The sequence below is a fragment of the Sminthopsis crassicaudata genome, chromosome 1 (genome assembly GCF_048593235.1).
Source record: "Sminthopsis crassicaudata isolate SCR6 chromosome 1, ASM4859323v1, whole genome shotgun sequence".
In the NCBI taxonomy this organism is placed as follows: Eukaryota; Metazoa; Chordata; class Mammalia; order Dasyuromorphia; family Dasyuridae; genus Sminthopsis; species Sminthopsis crassicaudata.
In genome coordinates, this window is record NC_133617.1 from 635277551 (window position 1) to 635298674 (window position 21124).

Here is a 21124-nt window from a genome sequence, read left to right on the forward strand (position 1 = left end):
TTAAAACTACAATATTTTTACCATTCTAGAAAAACTCAAGTGAAATCAACAATCACATCATGAAAACTAATGCAACTAGTGTTTAACAAATTAATCAGAATCTCCCATCAGCAGCCAAAATGGGAATGGGGGATAGAGATGAGGCAATTTCTGAAAACTGAAGAAACCCCCAACTGAATAGAATCAAGGAGACTATTATAGTCCAGAAGAAATGGTGAAATATTTATTTACAAAGTCCTGTGAAGTCCTGCCCCATATTGACTTTTCCTTTTTTGAAGAGAAAAGTAGAAGGGAAGACATTAGCTAGTAGTTACCATATCTTTAGCTAAAGAAAAAACACAGTATCTTGTGGAAGGAATAATAAGGTACTATTCTAGAAAGCTCAACCCCAAAGCAAGATGAGCCTAATCTCTCAACGCACCCATTTCTGAGCCTAGATATTTCAATTTTTAATGTTAGAAGTTACTTAAATACACCTGCTAGATCCTCAGATATATTTTGACCATTTTTTGCTTAGATTAAGTGTAAAACTCTAACAAAAAAATTAGTAAAATAAATGGGATTATCCCTTATTTTAGATATAAGATCCCTATCAACATTAATTTAGAGAAAAAAGGGAAAAAAAAGAATAACTATTAACAAATTAACTTGGAATTTTTAACAAAAACATTCTATACAGCACAGATCAAAGTGCCCAAGAAATATATCTGGAGTATAATTAGGAACAATTTGCACCCTAAAGTGTATGACAAAAGCCCTTACCATTTTCCTTGAATTCCTTATTGATAAGCAGCTTTGTGAGCAATGGAAACACCACCCAAATTGCACTAATAAATGCCGAACACAGTCCTTGGGAAGTGAGTAGAAGAAGAGAACCACAATGCACAAATAGTGAAATGTCAAAAAATACTTCTCCCAGGTATTGTTCACTTGTGTGCTGAAAGAAAAACAAAGTTTCATAGGACAGTTTATTTTTTTTCAATTTAATATAATCACTTCAGTACCCTTTTAAGTTAATACTTACTGACAAAGCAAACTCCTCCCAAAGAGGCATATCCCAGCAAAAGATTCCTAATTATTACTGTTTTATAGTATAACCTTATAACCAAACCAAAGTTGTGAAACCCTACTGAAACACTGTTGAACTTATAGGTTACTATATTTTTCCTATGGAACTGTACCCTAAAATAAGATTCCACCTGAAACCATGCTTTTTGGAACAAATTACTCTAAATAAATAGTTCACTTGCATATATTGCTTTGTTTTACAAAATGCTTCGCCTAATTCCCTGTGAATTAGTATTGGTCTACTCATTTTATAGATGAGGTAACTGAGGCAGAAATTAAATGATTTACTTAGGGACACACAGCTAATAAATTATCAGAGACAAGGACTGAATCTAAGTCTTTCAAATCTAGAAGCAGCAGACCCAATAGACTGTCTCTATGCTAATCTGTTTTGGTTTTTAATGCCTTTTGTTTTTGCTAACTATAATACATAGATATGTCTTCCCACTGCCCTTCACCACTTTGGAACTGAACCCTTTCTTATAAAAGAAAAAAAAATTAAAACAAATATGTAGCCTACATCTGAAAATGTAATCTCTGTAAGGGAATGCATCTGTCCTCAAATTATCCTCCCCTCTGCTAATATGTTTCATTCTCTGTCTTCAGGGCCATTATTACTCTTGTTGTTCATAGTAGTAGTAGCAACAGCACCAATACTGGATACCAGTAATCTAATTTTAAGGGGTACCCAAAGGTTACTAAAAAAAATGAATCCCTTTATTTTGTCCCTTTTCATCTAGCTTTCCAGAATGAAGGAACGTGATTACAAAGTTCACCTGGGCTCTGCTACATCATACACACTATGCTCCTCCTACTTCCCAAAAGCCCTGCTTTTTTTCTGGCTTTATATCTTTATACTGGGAACTACAGTGAGACATTAAGCAATGGGAAAGTAAGAAAGGGGTGGAAAGAAGTAGGACATGAAGACAACTTAGATAAAAGTACTGCTCCAACCATCCACTACAATATGTACCTTCAGTAGATCCTGCTCCCCAAAATAGATCTTTCCAACACCAATTGAAAATGACAACATATTATTAATACCAAAAGCATTGTTTCCTTAGCAATTTAAATTGGCCTTCCCTTTATTCAAGAGTTCTAAAAGTTGGCAGCCAATTCAATAATTCGACTTAATAAGTACTTTTTAGGTACCTATTATATATACACAAAGCAGTGTTCCTTATCCTATCATTTATAATATATTGGTACGTGAACACCTGTATAAGAAAACACACACACCACACGCGCGCGCGCACACATACACACACACACACACACACACACACACACACCACTCTCTCTCTCTTTTTCTGTCTGTCCCTCCTTTTTTTCCTTTCCTTCTCCCCCCATCTTTTTCCCTCCCACAAAAAACATAAAATTCACAATGGAAGAAATAAGCTAAACAGACTGTCATTCTAGAAGGACACAATTCTGTACTTCACTATAAATTACTTCCATTGAACATGCATGTTGATTTCTAACTTCATTGACACCAAACCTAACTCACACAGGTGAAACTATACAGGAAGGTAATTATTATCCAAACTGTGACCAAAGGACAAGCACCTCTGAAGCCCTTACCATCTCCCTTCACCCTCTCCTTAACTGTGTGGCTGTCTTTGTCATACATTCCTGAATAGGGAATCTGGACCAATAAAAACAGATAGAAAAAAAAGGAACAGAAAAAAGGTCAAAAAATAATTTTATAAGTAACAATAATAAAACCTCAATTAGAAATTTCCTGATATGAACTGTACATAATCTGTATAGGTATATTTTGAAAATATAAGACTTTACATTAATACCACTGGGTGGTATTAATGGGGCCCTTCTGCCATAAAGCTGAATACAGTTCTTGAGAAAATTCAGGGTATATGTTATCAAAAATGACTGCTAACTTCAGCACTTTAGCAAACTCAAGAAGAAAAGAGATTTGCATGGCCTCATTAATTTCAATTCCTGTATAGGAAGATCTGGTTTCAAATTCTGGATCTCTTACTTGGATAAGCTTAAACAAGTCGTCCTCCAGCTTCCCTAGGAGTTTCCTGACTGCTGAAATGATGGAGTAGACATGATAGCTTTAAAGTCTCATTCAGTTTTAAGCTGTTTGAAGAATAAAGCACATTTTAGGCAGAACTTTTGAAAATTCTCCAAATTTAAAATTTGGGCCAAGTTATAATTTGGACAGCATGTTTTGTTTGTTTTTAAAAGAATTATGCTGGGGCAGCTAGATGGCGGAGTGTATAGATCACCAGCCCTGAAGTCAAGAGTTCAAATCTGGTCTCAGACACTTAACACTTCCTGGCTCTGTGACCCTGACTAAGTCACTTTACCCCCAATTGCCTCAGCCCCCCCCCCAAATGCTACATTTAAGAATTTTCAGGTTAATAATATTAATTCTATTAGTGTACAAACACTAAAAAAGAATCCTCTTGCAGGAAACTGTCTACACGAAATTCAGTGGGACATTCTGCTGCTTCTAATAACTAAAGATAGTTTCCCGTAAATACTCAAAATGTACAATGTGCTGCTCTCAACCTCACAAAATGATAAAAGCTTATTAAGGGAAAATTTTAAAGTATTAATGAAATTAACACAAAGGGAAAAGGGAAAGAACACAGGAAGCAAAATAATCTAACAAATGTCCAGAACTCAATTATCTGAGGTGTTTGGTTTTTGCTTTTTGTTTTTTTTAATTATCATCCTTTCACTGTTATTTTGAACATCAAACAAGTATCTGGCTCTTTTCAATAATGAGACGATTCAGGTCAATTGCAATAGACTTGTGATGGAGAAAGCCATCTGCACCCAGAGAGAGGATTGTGGATACTGAATGTGGATGATAACATAATATTTTCACCATTTTTGTGGTTGGTGGCTTGCTTATTTTTTTATTTCTCCTTTTTTCCCCTTTGATCTGATTTTTCTTGTGCAGCATGATAAATGTAGAAATATGTTTAGAAGAATTGCACAATGTTTAACACTAGATTACTTGCTATTTAGGGGAGGGAGCCTAGAGAGGGAGAAAATTTTGCAACACAAAGTTTTGCAAGGGTGAATGCTGAAAACTATCTTTGCATGTATTTCAAAAAATAAAAAAGTATCATTAAAAAAAAAAAAGGAAAAATATCAAACAAGTATCTTTACAAATTGGTCAATGGAGAAAAGTCACATGATATAAAAAAGCTACAGATACAATATAAAGTTCATTTTTTTAAAGTTCTTAAAAGGAAAAAACTAACATTCTATTTGAGATATGGGAGGAGTTCTTATGAAGCTGATTTATTTAAAATTTTCACCAATACAACTGAAAAACTTCAAAGGTCTCTGTAACTTTCCAAAAAACTTAGAAACCACAACAAGACAGAGAACATAAGACCTCTCTGTAGTTGGCTTGGACAGAGTTGAATGCATCTAGTAAACAAAGCTACATGACTTGAATTTTTGAGCAATTCTCTTCTAGGTACCAACTTAACCTATGCCCTGGTTCCCAGCGTTTTTTAAAACATCCTTGAAAAATGTTGTTAAGCAGCCTGCCCACTTTTATCCTAAATTATCCTCAATTAAAATCTACTACAAACAAAACAAGATTAAAAAAAAAAATCTAGCCAACAATAACGCCATTTTAAAAATCCAATTAAAGCTAAATATTTCTATCAATTGCCTTGGAATCTACAGAGTATAAAAAAGACACACGAAATGGTACATATGGCAAATACTTGACTCTAGTATTTTTCAATATACAATTTTCTGACTTACTGTCTGATTTAAATAAGTTCATTTCTCCTAGGGAAAGAATTCTTCATTATAGAATTGGTAGGTTTTTTTGTTTGTTTGTTTATTTGTTTGTTTTAACATTCAAGAATAAAAACCAAAAATTTTTTTAAAAATATAACAAATCTTTTGAGACAACTGTTTTAAAAATGCTTCTAACTAAATATAAAAAAGCTTGGTAATACTTCTTTTCCACTAATAATAATAATAATCAGATAAAGAAAACATCTTTTCTTTGTTACATAAACGAGAAGACTCACAGGAAGGGATTGAAGGAGAATAAGTTATTTGTACAAAAAGATACAAAAAGAGAAGGAAAGAACTTGTTCTAACAAGCATTAAAAAAAAGAATATAAATACCATAATGCAATTCAGCATACTACAAAGCTCCATGACCTTATTTAATATATATAACATGGGGAAACAGTTCCAATATAGCCATAAACAGATATCCAAGACAGTATTTGTCAAATGAAATTCTTATGTGTAATCCTTCTCCATCATTAGTTATATCCAAAGCAATAAGCAATCAATATCTATAGCACTTACCACATAATAGAATCTTTTTGCAAGTGTATGCACAAGTGTTATCTTAGCCACAGCTGCAGTCCCATATAGACAGACTGAGACGTAAAAGTGGTTATACCATGAAAGAGACCGTCCAATAAGAGAAATAAACACTGCTATAATAAGAACAGTAACTAAGCTGGTAAACCAACTTATCAGTGTGATGCCAAGCCCACAGAAGAAATCCTTTGTGTAGTTAGCAACTAAAGAAAAGAAAAATAAGAGTATAGATTACAAACTTTAACAAACTCATAAAAGCAACTGGCAAAATTATTATGGTAAAAGTTAAAAAAGTAAAGTTTTCAATGTTACAAATAATAAAATGATTTAGTGAAGTTAACATTTGTTAAACATTAACACAGGTAACTTGAGGTATTAAAATTTTCCTAAAAATAATGTTCATTGGCAATCTATAAAACCATGTCACCATGCTGGACATTCAAATGAGTCAGTCCAAAACAGTCCTGTATGTGTGAAATGAGCATAACTAGCTTTTGAAGTCTCTCCTATTATATCTGATTGATTTTATTGTAAGACTTACTCGATATAAAATCTAAATCAAAAGATACATACACATATGTTATATATACATATATATGTATATATGTGTGTATGTGTATGTGTATACATATATATATATATATGTATACACATACACACACATACACACATATATATAAATATAAAGTGTGTGACAGACACCTTAAATAAAAGTAGCTATGAGGCATAAGAAATGGAGGGCTGAGCCTGGAGTCAGTGAGACCCAAGTTCAAATACAGATTCAGACATTTACTAGAGAGTGCTGGGCACCAATTTATGTCCCTAGACAAGTCACAATCTCCATTTGCGTCAGCTTCTTCAACTGTTAATGAGAATAACTGTATGGGATTGTTGTGAGGGTCAATGAGATATTTATCTGTAAAGTGCTTAGCATAGTGCCTAGCACAAAGTAGGCTATATGCAAATACTTATTCCCTTCTCTCTCCCCACCAAATAGATATATGATTTGAATATTAAAATATATTAGATATATCATATGACAAAAGTGATATATATAGGTAATATAACATATGTTTTATATGTAATATAAACACACACATTACTTATCTACCTATCCATTCATCTATCTATCTGAGGTGGGAAAGGAATATGCCTTTGTACATAGCTTATGATGTGCCAGGCATCATGCTAAACATTTTACAGTAAACACTTTAAAAAAATGTCATTGATCCTCACAACAGCAGTACAAGGTAAGCAGTTATTCCCTTTATATAGTTGAGGAAACTGAGACAAAGTGAGATTAAATGACTTTTTCAGAGTCATACAATTGGTAACTATCTGCAAAGAGATTTGAATTCAGGTCTCGCAGATTCCAGACCCAACACTTTCTATACAGTGCCTCAGTGTGTGTGTGTGTATGTGTGTATTATCTTTTTATCCATACACACACAGGCATGTACAATTATAAGTATAGGTATGTATGCATATAGGTATATGTGTACATATACACACAGGACATCATGTACACATTTATTATGTGGGTGGTGGGTGTTTATGTATTAAGTAGATATAGGAATATATAAAACTATAATTTTATTCAATTTAGAAAAATTCCAATGAGGATGCAGATCGCATCCATCTCTACTATCCATTCATCAGTCTCAAGGCTTGGGAATCATCTGCGCCATAAAGAAGCCAAGTGACTTCCCTAGGATCACAGGAACTAAATTGCAGCATTACAAGCAAGAATTGAACCTAAGATGTCTTAATTCCAAAGCTAATGTCCTAACCATTAAGCATCATTCCCTACTTCTTGACCTACTGGTGTATAAAATGCATAAATTTTTATTTCATTCAGACTACAAGACAAGATTTTGGGAGCTATGAGAGGAAGCTAATGAATACAGGTGTGAAGAATAGAGTACTTGTAAAATCTTTCTTAGGACCACATATAATACAGAATTCTCCTACATTTAGTGCAAAGATAAAGATTTGCCTCATAAAGATTCTATTGCCTAATATTTACAGCAAAGTTACAGACTTACCCTTCTGTTTGGGCTTCAAGAATTTTTTGCCTAAGTACAGAGCAACAGCTACTACTACCATGTAGTTAATTATTGAACCAACACGAGCTGGATAGGCTATGACAAACAAGCCAAGCACATCAAAAAAGACCATGTTTCCATGTCGATACTCAAAGGAAGAAGCCAGTCTATCAGATGTAGCTAAATATTTAAGCACAGCTAAAATGTTGTCACCTACAGGAAAAAGTAGACATAAATAGAACATCATTTTAATATACTCATATATAATTATTCCCCCTCTCTCTCTCTAACACACACACGGTTTGTTGATGTTGTTTTTATTATAGCTTTTTATTGACAAAACATATGCATGGGTAATTTTTCAACATTGACCCTTGCAAAAACTTCTGTTCCAACTTTTCCCCTCCTTCCTTCCACCCCTTCCCCTAGATGGCAAGTAGTTTCATAACACATATGTTTTTAAGTAGAAAAAATTAAGTCATGGGAGTCAACAGCTTCAATTATGTTTAAAGTGAAAAACAAATATTCCTCTTCACATTCTTCCTAGGTATCTTTTTCTTTTTTTTTCTTTCACAATCCTATTTCCTGAAATAAATTGTTTTAAGTCCACTGCTTCTATTTCCTGACCTTAATTTCATTTCTGCCAGTCTCTTGAAATACAACTTCAACAAGTTACCATGACCACCATCTAGATAGTCATATCATTTAAGGAATAGTTCACACATTCAATTTTACAGATAACTTTGTATGCTTGAGCTCTGAAAGGGGGCAAGTGACACATCAAGTGCTTTTCCATCCTCATCACCCTTGTCTTCTCAGCTTCATTTCACCCATCAAAGTCAAACGCTTCCCATAAAATTTGTCACAGCAGTCCACTATTCCATTTTCACTTCAGCAAAAGTGAACGCTGCAAAAAACACATACTGACTGTGCCCACCTTGCTTGGGTTCCTCAAGGGGAAGAATTACTCATTCCTGATTCTATCTATGATATTCAACTGTCTACTGTACTCCACTAGGAATTAATCTTTGGTATATCTGGATGGCTCCACAACTCTTAGGAAATCATGTAGTTCTTCCCTCACATGATCTGGTATAAGCTAGCTAGGACTGCACCTCACCACTGGACCAGTTTTATCCTAAGAGAGTCCAATTTCTCAGTGAGACCTACAAGGTAATCAACCTCCCTGGTTTTTGGAGAACAGTTATGACATCCTACCCCAGCAGAACTGCCTAGAATAAGAACAGTAAAATTCATATTGTGATGGACAATCATGTGGCATGGTAAATAGAATACTAGACTTAGGAATCAGAAGAGCTGAAGTGAAATCCTGCTCAGACACTTGAGCTGTGTCAATGTGAGTATCTGGCTTGGCCTCTCTAAATCAAAGCTCAGTGTCCTCATCTGTAAAATGAGGATGGTGAAAGCACTTACTTAACAGAGTTGTTATGAGGATCAAATGAGATAACTTATATAAAGACATTAAAGTGCTATGTAAATGCTGGCTCATTATTATTATTCCTAAATAACCCAACATCTCAGCAACTGACTCTATCTCTTAGAGCAAAAATCAAGTCAAGAAATGACGTAAATGTGTCTCTCCTCTCCCTTCCTAGGGCACTATGGAATCAAACTCTTTTATGGAATCTTTTTTTAAGGCTTTTAATCAGTAGGGAATAAAAGCAAAACATACAGACTGAAGAAGGTTTGATTCCTCTTGGGCAGATGAAATTCTTTCTCTTACACAAATGCAAGAACACTGGTCTTCAAGAGTAGCTTCTACAAATCCCAGCAGAAGCCCCACAGTCAAAATCATAAAAGTACTTCTGGTTCCCAGGTGAAAAGGGATTCTTATATTTATCAGCAATAACTCAGAATTTTTCCTCAGAGAAAAAGGTTTCTCAATGATGATTGGGTAGATTGAAACAGTACCATTTGTATGACTTTTGGCTACAGTATAGCGTTAGGTTTTTTAGGCTAGTCCAAATACCTAGTCACCTTTGAAAATGTTCTTTCTACAAGAAAATACATTCTGCATTTCAAAAAACCAACTAAAAAAAAGTGGAACATGCCTAGTTAGTGAATAGGGGAAGCTACTTATATAGACAAAAAGTATACATTGAAAATACCTTTTTGATTTCACCTGGCATGATTCTTGCTTAGTCATAATAAGAGCAGATGAGCTATACCTATACATGAGACATTATTGGTAACATACAAAATAAATTTTTGGTATGATAATTTTAAATAAAAGCTGAAAAAAAATCACAAAAATTCTAAGTCATAGAAATTATAATTCCTAAAAATATAATGGTCACTACTCATCCAGAACCTAAAAGACAGATGAAAGTTTTGAGTAGAGATCAGTATTAACACTAGTCTTAAAAGCAAACAGCCTCTGATCTCATTAGATACACTTAAGTTAAAGAAGTTCACAAATAATGACTCTAGAAGAAATCACTCCGATTTTAAAATGTAGATAAGTGAGGAAACAACTACATCTAGATGTACTGCTTATAAAAATCTAATACCAACCTGCTCTCTGAATAGAATCGGTGAGAATTCTGTCTGATGTATCATACCTTGTATGATAAATGTAGCCATTCTCAATAAAAGCCAAGTCTATTCCTAAGAAATGAAAAAGAAAACATAAAAGAAACACAGTAATCCACATATTAATATTATTTTAATAAAGTACATAAAAGTTAAACTTCTAAGAACAACCTCACTTATAGTTGTTCATTTCACATATGTTCTTTCTGGTTGCCCAAAAATGTATCTTCTCGATTATTACCTGGCCAGAACCAAAAATCAAATTCCAAACCATTTGTATAAAGGGCTTATTTAAAGGGTATTTAAGCACAGAAGAAATGAATAAACAAAATTTCAAAGACCCTTGCAGAACTAGCTATCATCCATAACAGGACCTGATAAGATTTGGAATGGATGGAAATTAGCTAAAGTAAGCAAAAGATGCCAAGTTGCCTGAGACCCCCCCAAAAAATTATTTACCTTCACACATTTTGAGATTGATTTATTGTTACTCATTTGAAATGTAAAACTATGAAAGAATAAAGTCAACCCTCATTTCAGCCTAAATTATTTTAAATAATTATGTCACAAAATAGTTCTCCTTCTGACAACAAACTGGTGACTATTTCTGAAATAAAAGATGTCCATAACTGAATATGCCATATTGTTGTTCAGTTGCGTCTAATTCTTTATGACCCTTTGGGGGTTTTCTTGGCAAAGACACTGAAATGGTTTTCCATTTCCTTCTCCAGCTCACGAGGAAACTGAAGCAAACAGGCTTAAGTAACTGGACCAAGGTCACCCAGCAAGCTAGTGTCTGAAGCCAGAGTTGATCTTGGAGGAGACAAGTTGGCCTGACTCCAGAGCTGGCACTCTGCGTTCTGTGCCACCTGGCTGCCACAACTGAATATGCCAATTATCAAGCAATGCTTCAGAGTTTTTTTTTCTTTCCAACATTAACTCTCTTGGTTCTCCTCCTGACCTGTCTAACCATACCTGATTTCCTTGCTACTCCATACTCCATATTCTATCTCCAGGTCTTTGTCTAGGTACTAGTTATGTGACTTGGCAAAGTCACTCATGATCTGCCTGCCTCAATTTCCTCAACTGTAAAATAGGATTGATGTAAGAATCGAATCAGATATTTTTGTTTGTAAAGTATTTTGCAAACCTCAAAGTGATGTTTAATCATCTGTCATTGTTAACATACTGTATTGAGAGAATAATTCTCATTTTTGTCTGTGCATCTCTACGACTCAGCATTGTGCCTCAAACAGAGCAGGCTGTAATGCTTGAATAGCTAATGCTGACTGATGCTGAAAAATCATAATGATTTGTTAAGTATTAATAATTTGGTCAACAGGTGAATGATTTGCATTATTGTACTATTTTATATATAAGGGAAATCTGGAAAGTTTATGATCTAGGCACAAGAGAATGGTTAAAACTAAAATTCATATACTGATATATAAAATCTTTCAGAAAGTATTAGTGGAAAACCTAAACATGCACATTTCTTAATGTAGACACAATGGTTTACCAAAAGAAGGAAATATATTTTAACTCATAAGATACAAAAATGAGGGATCTGAAGCATCCATTCTCTATCTCTCAGTCAGACAACTATCCCAAAACAAGCTCTCTAGCAAGGAGCACAATATGAGAGAAAGGACATTGGACTTGGAGTCAGAGGACTCAGGTCAGCACCCATCAGGCACCAGCACTATGCTAAGTGCTTTGCAATCATTATCGCTTTTGATCCGCACAGCAACCCTGAAAGGTAGGTGCTAGAAATTGAGAACAGAGAGATGAAGTCACATAGCTTGTTAAGTCCCTTGCGTGACACCGCCTGGAGCTCAGATCAGCCAGATTCCAGGCCAGGGCTCTATTCTTGTGCCCCTTGTGCTACCAGTTCAGCCTTGGGCAGATCATATCACTTAAGTGGGATTCAATTTCTTTGTGACTAACTGTCCTCTTCTGGCTCTAAATCATCTGACTTTTATGATCCCAATCTCTTTTCTTGATAGTAATGTATGTCTTAAGATTTGCTAGCTTACCATTATTTTGTTATAGAAATAAAACAACACAGAAGTGAGCAATGCATTTTTGCTAAAGATAATTTTTTTTAATCTTTAAATCATCCTCTTGAAAATAATAAATGCTGATGGGAAAGTGATTCAATTAAAATCACTGATTTTACAAATACTTTTAAGCAAAGAGTCAAACCATTATCAGTTAATATATATAAATTTTAAAGGCCAGATAATCTCTTAAGTTTCTCATAGACTAAAAATGGTAAGAAAATGTTGCAGTTTTAACTAACAAAAGCTGAAAAATAAAAGTAAAATAAATTATAGCCTCAGGCAACTCCATTCATACTAAGATTATTTTGCCCTCCCAAAGACAGACACAAACACTAAGACAAGATAACAGACTAAATGTCAATCTTAGAAGCTCAATGGTAAGTATACTTCCAACTCTGACTGTGATTGGATTTAATAGGGCAAACCTCACAACTTTCATTCATATGAAATCTGGCACAAAAATGTACAAAGTAGAAAACAAAAAACATAGACGAGAAAAGAAAAAGTAAGCTTACTGGACCCAATTTGTGGAAGCATATTATTCAGCCACACAGTGCTTCTGTTAACCACCAATCTCTACAGCTAATACTCAAGCTATGATTAGAAATGGAATTCTGGTAGGTACGGAATTATTACAGATGGTCTCTAGTGGACAGACAATTTGTGAATGACCTATACATATATAACTGGGGTGCCAAGGAATCCAGGAAATCACAGGACTACAAGACCGCAGTTCAAATTCTGAGCCTGTTACATGGAGATAATAATAGAACCCATCTCACAGAATTGTTATAAGAATAAAATAAAGTAATATTTGTAAAGTGCTGTGCAAATCTTAAATTCTAATGTAAGTGCTAGCTAGTATCTAAAATTTGTCATTCAGAGGAATGCCAAACATATAAAGAAAGAACAATTACTTAAGAGGTTGTAAGCAACTACTTTATTTTTTATTCCTATAATATTTACACAAAATTATTAATAATATAACATAATTGAATATAAAATACCTGGAATGCTGCCAAAATCCCTGTAGATGCGAAAGTCTGTATCTGACGGAATAATTCCACTTTGAAAAACCTCCTGAGCTACCACTGAGGCAAAAGGATGCTTTGCTGCTAAAACATATGCTTGGACCAACCAAGGATTTTCAGGTCCTGCAAAGAAATATCAGAATATATTTAACAAGATCAACCCAGCATTATCTTCCATAAAATGAGACAGAAAACTACTGAACATAGAAAACAAAAAACATAGAAAAGAAAAAGTAAGTTTACTGGACCCAATTTGTGGAAGCATATTATTCAGTCACCTAATGCTTCTGTTAAGCATTCTCAACTTGTGAATGACCTATACATATAACTGGGGTGCCGGGGAATCCAATCCAATGCCTCAAAGGTACAAGTGCCTTTTGATATCCAAGTCAGAATAGAGATATTTTCTCATACAAATGTAGAATATTAAACTGAGATACCCAGAACCAATTACTTCTGTCCACTGAGGTTGTTCTCAAGATTGTCCTACCAGAGAAACCACCACTGAGAGGATAGGGGAAGGAGGAAAGAAAAGGAGGAATTCCTAACAGCCTAATTAGCATTTCTAACTGCATTTTTGTACAAAAACAATACTATAAATAAATGACAATTTGTTATAATAAGTATTATGTTTCTTATTCAAGAAGGTTTAACAGCTTTTTATGCACTGTAGTCAGAACCATATCATTTAAAACAATTGCTGGATCTCTCTAACATACCTATGCTAAAAATTCAGGGGCTTACATATACATAGGCCCCAGTTCAAATCAGGCCTGGGAGCTCTAACCTATTCCATTTCTATCCTGGTTCTATTCTTCCTATGAAAAGTTGCTACTTTAACTGGTGGCCCCTGGTCCCATGGGTTCACCATATTATGCCAAATTAAGTGTAGACAGCTAGTTAGATCAGCTCACTGCAGCTCCTAATTCTCAAGCTCAAAAGATCCATCAGCCTCAGGCTCCTCAGTAGCTAGGAGTTCAGGCACGTATCATCACACACCACACCACACCACACAAGCTCTACAACTACCATTTATAACAATTTTTCTTAACAACACTTTAAAAATGTATTCCAAATTACAATTTTTAAAAAAGTTATGATATAACCCATAAGTCTGAAATGAAATACAAATGCCACTAGACTCTACCATGTTGATTTATCTTATATTATGCTTTGTGAATATTTTAAGACACATTAAGTAATACAGTAAGTTTAATAATAATTATTGATGCTAAATTTAAACCAATATTGAGCCAGGAAATTTTAAAAGACAAGTTCCTATTTTTATAGTACCACTCCCATCTTCTCTAAAGGATAACAAATGAAACAATTAAGATCAAATATCTAATGAAAGAGTAATAAAATAAATTTCTAAAATGGGGAAAGGAAAGAATAGATACACAAAGCAAAATACTGATACTCCTCTCCTCTCCAGCTTTATAGAGATATAAACAAACATAAAAACAACAAACTAGCTATGCACTGCTCTGTTCTCTATATCTAATGTATTACCATGGGGTAATCTCCCAATGACAAAACAGAATCCCTTCTACATCTATTGTGACATACCTACTTATTTTAAAGTAGTAGAGAAAAATACCATCCTATAATTAATTGCACAGGTCTCAGACTAGAATTTAGTATTTCTTCCCATGAAAAAGAAAGTGGGAATAACCAAAATGTATAAGTCACAAGAGATTTAATTCATAATATTTCATTTAATGTAAAATTTTACAGATATCATCCCCATTTTATAAAGGAGAAAACTAAAGCTCAGGGAGATTAGCAGCAGTTCACATCTACAAAGAACTTTAAACATTAACCATAAAACACTTTCTTTACCATCCTAAAGAAAAAGACAGTGATAATAAAGACAGGTCCTGCTATTAACTGGCATAGGGAACTTTCCGGAGAAGAAATTATCCCAATGTAGATTCTCCAAGCAATTTCCAAACTGCATTAGATAGCTGCCTAGAGCACGGAGTAATTCCCATTCCTTGGGCCTAGAAAAACTTTGAAACCACCTCTCTGTCCACAATGCTACACTCCTTCCCCAGCACAAGTAGAGTAACTTGGGCAATTGACCAAGGTAAGAGGTCCATGGTTGCAGAACTAGAAAGGACCCTTGGTGTCATCCCATCCAAACTCTATTTTACAGAGGAGGAAATTCAAAGTTACAAATGTGATGTATTTGCCCATAATCTCAAAGGTATAAAACAGCAAACCTAAGATTCACCACCAAATGTTGCCATCTTTCCACTACATCCCACTACCTCTACCATAGTAAAGAAGGTGTAGAGAGCCAAGAACTGAACCCAGGCTCATTTACATTTTGGCTCTCACTGCAATGTTCTTTTCACTAATGCAGCTTTGAGAAGAAGAGCTGCAGGAGAGCAAGGGAAAAGAGATACTCCTCTTCTTCCTTTTGCTACGTGTTTTACAAATAATTAATTCTCTTATGTTTGTACCTCACATAATTTTTGCATGATCTATTCCCTGAAATGACAATGGATATATCCTATTGAGAAATTATTCTGGTTTTAAAATGTAGGATAAATATGAAAAAGCCATCAAATTATTCATTTAAAATAAAATATTTTAATACTTATAGAATATTAAAAATATTCCTTTTCTCAATATAGATTATAAATCCTCTTATTCCTTCTAAGACTGTTTTTTAGATAAACAACAAATAAACGAAGCTGGTCCTCAGACTGCAGACAGTTTGTCACCACACTTACCCTCAGGTTTCACTGTCAGATCTTATATACTACTAGCCAGTCAGTGAGAACCCAGTCACCTTCATAGGAATTGGAGGAAAATGCTAGTGAAAAAAAGACCTAATAATAAGTGGTAAGATAAAATAATGCATAAGTATCATAACCTGTTTTTTATTTTAATAATGCTGTAATATATTTACTGCAATAATCTAGCCCATTTATAAGTATTGCTAGCCAAAGAGTCTTTTTGGCCCACACGGACTTTGTATATGCTAATTCCCATCAATAATTTATTGACCACTACCTACAAGTATAACATGTACAGGTCCTTGACAAGGGAGACCTATCTAGTCTCATAACCTTGAACAAGAGATTTTACTCTTCTGCATATCAGTTTTCTTAGCTGTAAAATGAGAGAGCTGGAAAAGATCATCACCTAAGGCCCTACACATCTCTAACACAATGATTTCCAATTTTTCTTTAAATTTCTGCCCTAAATCGACCTGTAAGATTTCTCCAGTATACCTATCACTGGAAGAACCCAAGACACAGCTCCTTGTGAAAGGTACTTTTCCCCAAATCTAAGATAGAATTGAATAACTGCTAAAAAATAAAAAATAAAATAAAATAAAATGAAGGAAATATTTGGAGAAATTAAGACAGTCTTCAGATATTGTATAGATAATACTTGGATATTTTTACATTTAAGATCAAGATCACCTCTGAATAGAAATATGAAATGATACACTACTTAAATGTTACTGGTTTTACATACATATAAAATATAGTACCAAATAAATTCAACTATAAAATTAAATCTCTAAATATCTAGATAGATGACAATTTTTTAAATTCATAATATTTTTTATTATCTAAATCTTAAACAGCAAGTTAATTTTTTTGTAACAGTTAAATACTTTCAGGAGATATCCTATATTTTCATAAATAATTTTCTAAAGAAAAATTTTTCTGCAGAAAAAGATTTATTTCAGCATAAGGATTTAATTTAAGTACAAAAGAAATATTTAAACTAAAATGTAAAATGCTTGATAACATACCTGTCTGGAATACAAGCTCTTTTCCTCCAACACCTGCTGCTTCCAGGTTAATAAATGCACGAATCAAGTTAGCCCAGGGGTGCTGAGTAATAAAACCATGACTGGCCTTAATGAAAAATACAGAAAAAAATCATTAAATTGTATTCTAAGGTACTATTACATTTAACTCACTATATGAAAATAAATTCCCTAATGAAGAATAAGAGATATAAAATGCATTTTCTCAAAAATAATAATTAAGAAAGAACAAATGTATCTGGGATACAGCAGAAAAAAAAAAACAGTAAATGATTAGAAATCTTTAGTTGAAGGGGTTAGTTCACTCTATCATCTAACAGACAGTGTGAACATTAAGCAAGTCATCTTACTGTGAGTGCCTCAATTTTCTCATCTATGAAATGGAAATATCTGCTTGTCTGACTTACATAATTACTGTAAGGATGAGAGTTTCTGACCCTTAAAGTCTGGGAAAGGTAAACTGAGTGACAATGTAACAAAAGCACAATTAATTGATCAATCTCTTTAGGCCTCAGTATCACCAGTAAAGCTAGGAGGCTATTTCTCCCATTATCTCACCCCATTCTAGAGAGAAAAATCAATGGGAGATAAAAAGAAATAGATGCCAAAATAAAGAAGTAGAGGAAGAATGAATAAATAGGGAAGTGCATATGATAGGAATTATCAAATTTTTGGAAGACGCTACTATCACAAGTTGTCACTATTAGCTTAAAAAAAAAAAGAAGTTAACTAAAATAACTCTCACCAGTGAGAGTGGCAAAAGTATTTATCAACTCTTCAGACCAAGAGATATAAGGAAATTATTATGTCATGAACTATAGACATTTAATAAAGAAAATAAAGTGTGTAATGAACTGGTGCTGTGAAGTGAGTAGAACCAAAAGATTACTGTATACAGCAACAAGACTATTATGTGATGATCAATTCTGATGGCTGTGGCTCTTCAACAATGAGATGATTCAGACCAGTTCCAATAGACTTGGAATGAGAGAGCCATCTGAACCCAGAGAGAGTACTGTGGGGATTAAGTGTGGATCACAACATGGTATTTTCACCTTGTTTGTTTTTGCCTTTTGTTTTGTTTCCCTTTTTTTTTTAATCTGATTTTTCTTGTACAGCATGATAATTGTGAAAATATATATAGAATTGTACATTTTTAACATATATTGGATTACTTGCCTTCTAGGGGAAGGGGTGGAGGGAATAGAGGGAGAAAAAAAATTTGGAATACAAGGTTTTTCAAAGACGAATGCTGAAAACTATCTTTGCATGTATTTTGAAAATAAAAAACTATTATTCAATTTAAAAAAAAAAAAAAGAAAATTAGTGTATAAGAACAGTTTTTAAAAATCAATCCTAAGATCCCAAGATTTGAATGGTACCTTAGATATCCCTCATTTCAGACAGGGAAATTGGAACCAAGATAAAAATCCTATTTTTAAATCACTATTTAAAGAAATATTGCAATGATTTGTTTGTTAAATCAAATCATCTTTATGCAAGACCACTTTCTGTTTTAAAAGTTTACATTTTCAAGAACTGTTTTAATAAAAAGATGCAAACTTGTGTTACTTTTAGAGTTTGTTTAAATCCTTCTCTGGGCATCATTAACTGTCAAGAGGCTCGAAGGCAAAAATGTTTCTCTTCTGTGCTTGTATTCCCAGACTAGCACAACATCTGGCATAGTAACTACTTAAGTGCTTTTTCATTCACCAATTAATTAATTCATAGTGCTGCTAGAAAAAGGTACAAACATTCCATCATTTGCATACAACACAACTTTTTTTCTCTCTCAACAGACATTTAATAAAGCCTAATATTCAAAACAGTGATAGCTACTTGCAAGACATTTTCTTCAGCTCCATTAAAGAGGAATATGACAGCATGTTGTAAGGCTTCTGATGATGTTGACAAAACTCGTAAGATTTCAAGCATCACTGAACAGCTAACTGCATCATCGCTGGCACCTTTGGAAAAAGAAATGATAGATCTACAATATGAAATGTGTTTCTAAATTGCTGTTTTTATAGCCTTCATAACCTGAAACTACCTAACTGCATATTAAGTTTAACTAGTCATTTCTTTCGCTGTTTATTCTATTAGCACCATCTCATTTAAAACACACTTAGTTTCTTCCACTCCTTTCTCTGATCACCTGTCAAATCACTTGTTCCATCTTATACATTTCTCTCTTGTATTAGTCGTTAGTACAGAATCTTATCTCCCCCAATAGATGATAAGATTACTGGGGATATGATTCCTCTTATTTTGAAACTTTTTAAGTGCTCACAAAATTACTTTGTACACAGCATAACCTAATTAAATTGCTTTGTTAAATCTGTTGGTGCTACATACTTCCTATTAGATAACTTAGAGCTAGGAGGAACCTTTGAGATCATTTAGGTCTAATAGTTCCCAACCTGTGAATCACAGTTATCACTATCAAAAATCACATATATACCAAGCATTATCACTGCAATTTCCATTTACTTCCCACAAAATATAGTTTTAAAGATGCTACTGAATTCATAGTAGCTTTTGGTCATCACATATTTTCTCTATCAACAAATGCTAATGTTATAAGTACTGTCATGTGGGAGCCCAGTTTTTTAATATTGAAAATGAAGCTTTATACTAGACAAAACTACTGTTCTCCTCTAGTCATTTTATAGACGAGAAATCAGATGCCAGAGAGATCATCAACACAATGGCAGAAAAACAGAGCTTGGGGATTTGAGAAAAGTGTGTTTTCTGGCTTTGAATCCAATACTTTCAACTAACTATCACATGAAAACAAGAAGTAAGGACTTGCAACAATTCTCCAAAAATGAACTATCTAACCAAGAAAGGTCTGACCCTCCTTCAAGATTTCAATATTAGAAACAAAGAAAACATTTAAAGCAAAAAACTCCTAAAGTACAGCTTTATAACCTGGGGTCTATGGACTTATTTGAGCTTTGTATTTTTTTCCAACTTGTATAACACACCTTTTCATATTTCCCCTTGTAATCCTTGGCATATTATGTCTTTAAAAACATCTGTCTGAATAGTCTATAGGCTTTATCAGACTGGTCCAGGACACCAAAAAAGTGAAGAATTCCCACCACTGCACAAATAAAATTGCTTCTCTGAGATCTAGAATAATCTCAGTCTACAGTCTTCTCACAGACTATTAGAATTAGAAGAGAATTTAAATCATCTAAACCAATCCCTTCCTTTTCACAATTGAGCAAAGTTTTTAGGTATAGATATAGTCATGGTAACAGGAAGCAAATAGAGATGGGACTTAAGCTCAGGAGATAATTTTAATAGTGATGGGCAATTGCCATCTTTCTTATGGAAAGTATTTTTAAAAGAAACTGATGAACTATTTTTCAAGAAACTGATGAAAACATTTGAAATCTCTAAATCTAAAGCATAGTATATTGATGAAATAGTTAACTACAAGAGTAGAAAAGGATATACATTATCAGTCATAATCACCCATTAGGTTTAACTATTTTCAAAAAAAATTAATTATGAAGGGATCCTCTCCTCTTACCCCTGGCCAAAAATAATTGGGGAGGGGCATTGATGGAAAATGTTACATCATAAAAAAAAAGTATCAATTTCTACAATAATATATTAAGTCAAGAGGCTCTGAAAATCATTCCCTATCCTACCATAACAGTTTGATTTCAACTCATCAAGATTACAAAATGAGCCTAACTTTAAGATTTAAATGAGCTTTTAGTTTTTAAAACACTATAAAAAATAGTATTACTAATCGCTACTAGGACAGAATAGAATTTTATATACATTCCAATAGAATTTATATACATTACCTAACATCTAGCTAAGCTACCAATTTAAGCTGTAAAAATCTGTACTACAGTTTTAAAGTCAACAGCTATGGTTCCAGAATAAATATGGTTCAAGTTTATCAAATTATACTTGCTTCAGTAATGATAACACACTATGGCAACAGGGTACAAGACATTTATAAGGCATTATTGGCTTGGATTAAAGCTAAATTAAGCTAAAAGCAACAATGAAAAATTATCTTATTCATATATGTAACTCTCATAAAAACCTAAAACCATCAAAAACCATATCAAGTTATACAAAACACTAAATTCAAACTCTGTAAAAGTTGTTCTAAGCAATGTTTTACAATTTAAAGAAAAACCAACTATTTAAAAGGATAAAAGAAAAGTAAATTTTACAAGCATTCTACACAATGAAGAA

General features: G+C 33.5%; 1 protein-coding gene across 1 annotated transcript in view; it reads right to left on the reverse strand.

The window, feature by feature from the left end:
- ERMP1 (endoplasmic reticulum metallopeptidase 1) overlaps window positions 1-21124 on the reverse strand; it is a 46944-nt gene that overhangs the window by 15560 nt on the left and 10260 nt on the right. The window contains exons 3-9 of the mRNA XM_074282869.1: window positions 18737-18864; window positions 16880-16985; window positions 13078-13224; window positions 9990-10082; window positions 7455-7667; window positions 5392-5612; window positions 763-937 (exon numbers count right to left, since the gene is read on the reverse strand). Coding sequence (XP_074138970.1) covers window positions 763-937; window positions 5392-5612; window positions 7455-7667; window positions 9990-10082; window positions 13078-13224; window positions 16880-16985; window positions 18737-18864 — 1083 coding nt within the window. The remainder of the gene's footprint in view (window positions 1-762; window positions 938-5391; window positions 5613-7454; window positions 7668-9989; window positions 10083-13077; window positions 13225-16879; window positions 16986-18736; window positions 18865-21124) is intronic.